Source organism: Aethalodelphis obliquidens, unplaced genomic scaffold (assembly GCF_003676395.1).
Source record: "Aethalodelphis obliquidens isolate GAN/ISIS:26980383/991018 unplaced genomic scaffold, ASM367639v1 scaffold953, whole genome shotgun sequence".
Lineage (NCBI taxonomy): Eukaryota > Metazoa > Chordata > Mammalia > Artiodactyla > Delphinidae > Aethalodelphis > Aethalodelphis obliquidens.
Genome location: NW_020838864.1, coordinates 1 through 8,783, shown reverse-complemented (window position 1 = coordinate 8,783; position 8,783 = coordinate 1). Strand labels below are relative to the sequence as shown.

Below are 8,783 nucleotides of genomic sequence, written 5' to 3'. Positions count from 1 at the left end.
TATGGTGAGTGGGTCTAGAAGGTAATTCAGGCACACGAGGCAGGTGAGCTCTTTCTGGAAGGCTCCTGGGATGTCTGTGTCCATTTTTCTAAGGGAGGGAAATCAGGAGTTTATTCCTCTTCCCCCAAGACAAATGAGGCCCAAGGACCAAGAGGACTTGGTGTCAGCCTGCAACCTCCTGAGTGTGGAGGCCGAGAACACTCCATGTGGTGGGATCTGAGTACACACGGCCACTGGTCCTGCTCAGCAAAGGGATGCTGCAGCTGATGCAGTGTAAGTTGCAGGAAGTCCACCCATTGCTGACTCTCTGTGGACAGATAGTTGAGAACTGGCATGGGAACCCTATCCAGAAGGAGTCTCTGTGTGTCTTCTTCCTGGTGCTCCAGGTTACCCACTACCTGGGTGCTGGTCAGGTAAAGCGCGTGAAGCTGTGCCCGAAGCGGCTGCCGCAGTGCATCCACACCATCTCCATACTGCACATGAGAAGATAGTGCCCAGCAACCACGCCAACCTCTTCCACTGGCTGCCCAAGGGACACATGTGCTTGCTTGTCTACCTGGTGACTGTGATGCACTCCATGCAAGCCGGCTACTTAGAGAAAGTGCAGAAGTCCACAGAGCAGGCCCTCATGTAGCTGGAGAAGCTCCAGGTGCTCTACTGCAGCCCCATCCTGTCCTCCTTCCAAGTAATCCTGCTTGAGCACATCATCACGTTCAGGCTCGTGACAGGACATAAGGCCACTGCACTGCAGGAGGTGTCCCAGGTGTGTCAGCTGTGCCAGCAACCCCCCTGGCTCTGCTCCAACCACTCAGCATACACTGCCGGGCTTGTATTGTGTCTCTGTCAACTGCATGGACAATGCTAAAGCCCAGTTCACCACAGCTTTGCGGCTCACCAGTCACCAGGAGCTGTGGGCCTTCATGGTGACCAACCTGTTGAGTGTGTATATAAGGGAAGGAAGTAGACACCAAGAGGTACTATTCAGTTTGTCGGAGAGGATCAGTGCAGACCACAGCTTCCCTGTCAGCTCGCACTGCCGGCTAACGGCAGCTTTCCAAGTGCTTAGGCTCTTCGTCTTCCAGGGACGCTATGAGGAGGCCAGTCGCACTTTACATCATGTTTGTCTCTGCGTATTTCTTGAAGCCTTTCTTTGCTTCTAGGGCATTTTGTACATAGAACAGTTGAAATAAGAACCTCAAAACTTACCGTCTGTCCTGATGTTAAGGTGCGTTTAGTGACCACTCTGTTATCTATGTATATGTAAAGTTAAGGATAAGTTCTTAAGTGTACAGTTAAAAATTCAGTACTTGATATTTAATATTCCACTCTAGCTTTATGGAAGCCAACCCGTGTGTACGTGCATGCATGTGTGCGTGCGGGCTTTGACCCTCCCCTTCACTGCAGCATCTTTCGATTACATAAAGCTGTTGTAAATACCTTCCTGTGAGTCCAAATTCAGAGCCTCACAGTTTCTCAATCATAAGAACTTAAGACAGCCAGCAAGGGAGGCCCCAGGGAGACATTACAGCTAGTGTCATACAGCTAAGTGTTTACAAAAAACAGATAAGTAAAGGTCCAAACTTTAAGCACAAAGGGGTGTGAGGGGGTAGCAGAAAGATTCCTGTTGGCAGGTAAATTATTGAAAGCTGGTCAGACCCCTCGTGTGCGCCTCCCACTTCGTCCTATCGGCAGTGGGGCCCTCAGGGTCTAAGGTTCTGGAGGCACTGGTCCCGGGGTGCCAGGTTCCCTCACAGACGCATAGCTGCCTTCCCCTGTTGGGTCCTCACAGTTGCCCGTCGGTGAGGCCAGGGTCCTCCCACTGGGGTAAGCACTCCCAGTTCCAGTTATTCGGAATGCAGGCAGGGAAATCGGAAAGGGCCACTGGGCACAGTGGGTAAATTTGTTGGTTGCATTGTCTTTGTTTCCTTAAAGGGTTTTTAATAATCATGTTTGGCATACTTCTTTTAATGGGTTTGTAATGTCTTTTATATACATATGTATATATATATATGTGTATATATATATATATATATATATATAGAGAGAGAGAGAGAGAGAGAGAGAGAGTGTGTGTGTGTGTGTGTTTGTGGTACGCGGGCCTCTCACTGCTGTGGCCTTTCCCGTTGTGGAGCACAGGCTCCAGACACGCAGGCTCAGCGGCCATGGCTCACAGGCCCAGCCGCTCCACGGCATGTAGGATCTTCCCGGACCGGGGCACGAACCTGAGTCCCCTGCATCAGCAGGCGAACTCTCAACCACTGCGCCACCAGGGAAGCCCACTGTCTTATATTTTTAGCAGCCTGTATCTTCAGCTGGTGCTTTTAATCAGGAAAAAAAAATTTTGTAAATGCAAAATATTGTTTAAAAGACATAGCCATAGAACATAGCTTCTCGTTTGTGGATCTCTTTTCCTGTATATTCAAAGTAAAATAACTTTCAGGAACCATCAAAAAATAAAATAGGGACCTCCCTGGTGGTCCAGTGGTTAAGAATCCTCCTTCCAACTCAGGGGATGCAGGTTCGATCCTTGGCTGAAATGTTGAACGTATTTGGAAAACCATGTTGCAAACTATACAATTTGCTTCCTTCCTCAACATGAAATCTGTAAAATTAGTGCCAAAGACATGATTCTTTTTATTTCAAATGTCAGATAATACAGGAAGCTCTTGCTACTAGGATGCAGTAAGTTGTTTTTTTTGCTTGTTTTGTTTTTTTTTTCTGCAGTACGCGGGCCTCTCCCTGTTGTCGCCTCTCCCGTTGCCAAGCACAGGCTCTGGACTCGCAGGCTCAGCGGCCATGGCTCACGGGCCCAGCCGCTCCGCGGCATGTGGGATCTTCCCAGACCGGGGCATGAACCCGTGTCCCCTTCATCAGCAGGCGGACTCTCAACCACTGCGCCACCAGGGAAGCCCTAGGATCTAGTAAGTTTTATAACATAAGCTAGATAGTAAATTTAATTAACCAGTATTGAAAAACTCATCACAATATATTCAGGAAGTATATTTAGTGGTGGAATTACAATGGTGAATATACAATTCAGTGTGGGACAGCAACATTTAAATCAAAAACCAATGCTCTATTGTATGATGGTAAAATGGGAACAGACAATGTTCCCTGTCCTACCATCTCATCCTTCGTGGCCTAGGTGATGATCCTAAGTTAAATTAAAATAATATAAAACAATAATGTAAGACCACCTTGATTGCAATACACACAATCACCCTCACACTTCTAGTATCTACACTAACAGAGCCTCCAACACACAGATGCACTTTTCCAAAGATAATTAAAAATCAATTGGGCTCAAGCTCAATGTGTGTAATCTAATCAGTTTTTGACATCCACCTTCAAATCCTGAAACTTTAAACTTTTAGATTCTAGTCCCTAACGTTTATTGCAAAGCTCCTTTCCAATAAGATAATTGTTTTGTCTATTTATTAATTTATTCAGGCAAAGATTTGTTCAGTGCCCCTCATGAGGCACTTCCTTTCTTTAGGTCTTTTCCCTTATATTATTGTAAAAGTAAGGGACCTGCAAATTCTGGGTTCTCTAAGAAAAGAAGACTTATCCCCGTCTCCAGGGTCAGTGGAGATTTCTCTGTCAAATCGGTTTTCACCCTGAGGGTGAATTGATGTGTAGGACAGAGTAGATCATGAGGAAGGAGGAGAAAGTTGGGGGCTGACGTGGGTCTGGTTGGTGACCAGGTCTGTCCATGCTGTGTAAGCCCTGGGTTCCTGTACTGGTATCAGGAAGTGGGAAGCACACGCCCACACTTTGGTGAGTTGAGCAAGCTCACAACACAGGTGAACAGCCACGTCACATATTCCAGACAAACGTCTATAAGGCAAGCTTTTATTGTCAGGAAGATGGAAGACACCAACAAGAGTTTGCATTTGACACTATCTTTATAACAAATAGCAATAAAAGGAGGTTCCATTGCAGTAGAAAGAGCCTAAAGACAATGAAGTAACCTTGATTTGCTGCAGCTGAGAAGGGTTCCCTCAGAGAAGGAGTCCTGAGCATCCAGTCCAGGTCCTGACTTAGCCCTGCTCACTTGTGGCCAGTGCAAATGAAAGGCCTGACAGGGAAAGTGAACAGGCCATCCTCGTACCTCCAAAGGAGGGAGCGCCTGGCAACGTCCACAAAACCCATACTCCCACTGTCAAAATCAAGGAACACGCCAACCCTGCCCTGAGGTTTCTCTGTGTACAGAGGAGTGTTCGGGATGGTGGTCCAGAGACGGTAATGATGACCCTCCTTCACACACACAAGGAGAAAGTTGTCCCTGTTGGATTCCTTCAGTATGCCGTCATCCTTCCTTGTCCAGGAATCCTTACAGATGCCTACAGCCCAGTCCCAAGAGCCGTCCACATCCACCTGCCAGTACTGTTTGCCAGAGGTGAAGCCCCGGGATCCCCATGCAGCAAAATACTGCGATGTTCTGCCATCCAAAGACACATAGAGGCTGTCACGCTCATACTTCAGACTTCTTGCATCATCAAACAGCCTGATGTGCTGGCTGCTTACTTCATTATGGAATGAAATTGTTACTGTGGAGAGATGAGAGAATACTCCAGTCAAAATCAATGTTAAAAATAATATTATGTCTATGAGAGAAGAGGGTCCACCTAGGGTTTCACTGGGAGAGAAAAACCAAAAAAAAACCTTAAGGTTATTAGAAGTGCAGTTCTAACTGGAAACATTGGATTCAAATGTTGCCAGGATATCTGCTGAGGAAACAGATAACTAGTTAGCATGGAAAACACTTTCTAAAAATTCAGAGATTATACAGGATAGGGAGGTCATGGCTACTTCTGGCTGGGTACTTTTCCTGACATCTAAAAGACTGGACACCAGGCACTGATCACCTCCAAGACCATGACAATATAACTCACCTCCACCTCCACTACCACTGCTCAGGGAAAAAAAAATACATTGTAGAGTAGAGAATTGGTGATCATTCTAGCATCTCAGTTAAGTTAGCAAATGGACACTGCAGAAACAAAGCCTAAGGATGGCTTCTTAAAAGTGGTTTCCTTGTAGGAATTTCCGCCTTTGATATGTGGTTCCAACGTGAGGCCTAGTCTTCCACTTCCTGCTACGTTACCCTCCAGAGTTAGGTTGATCATGAAGCTCTATGTGGCTCATCAACAACCAATTTGCTTCCTTGTTGTTGTCACAAATCCTGGTCTCTGCATCTAATTTTTGTAGCTTATATATTTTTTTCTGATTATATCAATGGAAAAAAACACATCATACATTCAATTGCCAAGAAACTTTCAAGCAAAAATGTTTTTGACTTCTGAGTAACTGCACTTAGACCCTGAAATTGGAATATCCTGGATTAATAACCCGTTTTCTAGAATTCAGTGAACAACTGACATTGTATGTGATGCTATTTCTAGGGCTCAAGGAGCCATTTTTGGATCATGTCCTTTTTTTCATTATAAAAATTATTTATCAGATTTATAAGTAATTTATAAGGCCTGAATCACATCTATCCCTGCACCAGCCTGCGTGTATTTTGTAAGGATTTTAATGACCCTGTGACCTCATATGTCTATACATGCCTATTTGCAGGCTGTCTGTACAAGGTGAGAGATGAAGAGGGAAAGATTGTCTGTGGAAACATTACTGAAGGACCTTTCAGGGTGGACACACCGATGGGGTGACACTCACCTCGGAAGCGGTTGAGCCAGTCCATCAGCCCAGTGATGGGTCGTGCACGGAGTTCTGGCAGCAGAGGCTGAGGCATGTGCAGCTGTGCTGACTCGCTCCTGTAAGGAGGAAGATGTGGTTAAACTTTCTGCTGGCCAGGACTTCTTAACCACAGCCTTTAAGAAAAAGTCAGCATCCTTCAGCTCAACTCTCTTATCAAAATCCTTTTCTCCACAATCATGGGATGGGATCATGCCGTTCTTAGGAAATTTTTTCTCACTTTAATTCACGACCTGATTTCACCCCCATTTCTCGGAGATACTTGCCTCTCTCACCTAATGCCTGGGAAGTACTAGTCCTTGCACTTCAGTGTGTTTATGATTTTGAAATTTAAATCAGAAAAAAACTGGCCTTTTAGAAACTTCTGCATTGAGCTCTGCAGCACATACCTCTCTAAACCACAGGAGCAAACTTCTGATGCTAAGTTCTGATTCAAACGGAACAGGAAATCATACTCAGCAAAACAGGCACCACACATGCACACACAAGCAATGTAATATTATCTAGTAAGTTATGTGTTCCCTTTGTTAAATGCAGCGTGATCTCTTTCACAGCGCCCTGGTCAGCATCACAAGATTAGACTTACCATTTCAGTTTGTCTCCCAATTCCTGTCAAAAATAAAATTAAAAAGTATAAGATTAGACTTTTTCATAAATAGCCAACCAGGATTTGGTTTGGGGAAAACTTCAGAAGAGATCTAATCACCACCACAAGAAAACAGTCTGGAAAATCCGTTTTCCTTTTTCTCCCTAAAGAAAATTCTGGCACGATGTGTTGAAAGAATCTAAATTCTTCATAAATTAACAAACCTGAGGGTGAAAGAGAAAGAGCAAGAGAGAGAGAGAGAGAGAGAGAGAGAGAGAGTGAGAGAAAGGACAAAGGTAGTGATTGTGCATTGCTGCAACCCTCAGCTCTCTGTAAATTCGTCTTTCCTAGGGCTTGTCCAAAAGGGTAATATGCCCCTCCAAAAAGGCAACTCAAACCTAGGATATCCCAACAGGAGGTGGAAATATATGAGCTTTTGACAAGTTTCTCCCATTGCCCAGCTGGAGATCAAAAAACTGAATGACAATACATAAGTTGCTCCTTTCTGGTTTTGACAGAAGCAAGCTACAAAAGGAGATTTTGAGAAGGGAATATTCCTGGGGAGTCTCCATAATAACAATTCTGTAAAGCTTGCTCAATCATGGTTTGGATGAGTTGCATTTCATCTATAATATTTCCAACTAGGAGAGACTCCCACCTTAGGATGCAAGAGATGAATAAATATCCCCCTGGTACCATTTAATGGTCATTGAAGGTGTGAGCTTCAGATAAAATATTTTCAGTCCTCAGTTCTTACCTGGAGCAGCTCCACATCTGGTTTATAGGACATTTTCATGAGCTCTTTGTATATTACTTTGAGGTCTGTCTTCTTACCACTCATTTCCTCTTGTCTTTTTCTGATTTGCTTACAAATCTTTTGGCTTTCTTTTATAATACTCCCTAAGTAGTAATTTTCTTCCTCCTGAAGAAATGGAGTTACCATCTGATAAGTTTTCCTAATCATGTCTCCATATCGATACACGTAGAACTGTTGTGAGATGGATTTCAACCGCATTTAGATTGCTCTGATTCATGTTCTCTCCCAAGAAGCTACATCCATCCTAAATTCGTATCTTCTAAGAAATCAATGTATTCCTCCTTCCTTCACTTATTTTTCATTGTTTTTTTTTTTTTTTTTTTGCGGTATGCACAGGCTCCGGACGCGCAGGCTCAGCAGCCATGGCTCACGTGCCCAGCCGCTCCGCGGCATGTGGGATCCTCCCGGACTGGGGCACGAACCCGCGTCTCCTGCATTGGCAGGCGGACTGTCTACCACTGCGCCACCAGGGAAGCCCTTTTCATTGTCTTTAACTACATCAAGAGCCAAAGCCACCCTTTCCTCAAACCACTTTCATCAAATTCATGAGTTCCTGAAACATCTGGAGAAAATCTTTTCATGGATCATTTCTTTCATATGCCTGCTTTCAAAACTGAAAGACCCCATGCAAGCAATTGAAATGTATGGGTGATTCATACATCATATACAATATCCACATCTCAATGTTAATAAGTAAATTCGTTTCTCATCTCAATCCTCCCAAACTCCACAGCCCAAGTTTCTCTCTGGGCAGCCATGTTCCATTTTACTCTCAGGGTTAGTATCCTCAGGAAAGATCTTCCTAAGAATCTCACCTACTGCCCTCAAACAGGTGCCAATGCCCATAGCCCTTTCTTTCTGCCCTCCTTTTTTCTATAAACAGGTTCTGTCCTCCCTCTAAGGCCACAGCCTCCTTCCCATATTGTTTGGAAGGTCATTCATCCTCATTCCATTGCATATTCCCTCTCAGTATTGATGGATTCACTCTCTCACTCTCCATCTCTGTCTTTCTCCTTGTTCCTTTTCTCCCTGAGGTCTTTCTTTAACATGTCACATTTTCTCCTACTTGAACTAATATCACTCTCTAGCTAGTGAGCTGTCGCTTTTCACGATGACAGGCACACCCCTTAAATTCCTGTTCATGTCTCCTTTGTATCACCTGGGCTCGTGTACTAATCAGACTGAAGTACTTGTGGTTCCCAATGATATGCCCTTTACTTTCTGGAATGTATGACTTACAGAAATCTGTGCCTGAAATAACCCACGGAGTTTTAAACACCCACTTGATCTTCAGACGTGGGATTGATCTTAAACATGAGAAATTTTCCCTGGGATCCCGAATCATGGGCGTGGAATCGTCCACAACACTCCATGTGCCTCCACCTTAGCACTTGTGGCACATTCTTCTAGTGGATTTTTGTTGTGGTTACTGATCCATTAGATTCTAAAAAACCCAAGAGGCGGGTTTTGTGGGTTCAAATGGTACATAGACAATGTTTTTAAATGGTGTTCAACCCATTCTCAGAATTTCATGGCACATGATGATTTCACCTCAAATTATTCAGGGATAAGTTTCTAGCATGTCTGCCTCAACTTGTTTCAAAGAGAAATACATTCTCATACTTACCATCCAAGGGTCAGTTCCTCTGCCATTTTTCTTGA

At 44.3% G+C, this 8,783-nt stretch overlaps 1 protein-coding gene and 1 pseudogene across 1 annotated transcript; one reads left to right on the top strand and one right to left on the bottom strand.

Moving 5' to 3' along the window:
- The first annotated feature begins 133 nt into the window (after positions 1-133).
- Positions 134-1,160, top strand: LOC113616934 (MAU2 chromatid cohesion factor homolog pseudogene; annotated as a pseudogene).
- A 2,855-nt stretch (positions 1,161-4,015) lies between these two features.
- Positions 4,016-7,319, bottom strand: LOC113616936 (tripartite motif-containing protein 43-like). The gene is made up of 4 exons (XM_027100295.1): positions 7,062-7,319; positions 6,305-6,327; positions 5,680-5,777; positions 4,016-4,550 (listed from the first exon to the last, which is right to left on the bottom strand). Exons 1-4 carry the CDS (start codon positions 7,317-7,319, stop codon positions 4,051-4,053), a joined length of 879 nt encoding a protein of 292 aa, XP_026956096.1. The 3' UTR covers positions 4,016-4,050.
- Between the last annotated feature and the right edge of the window lie 1,464 nt (positions 7,320-8,783).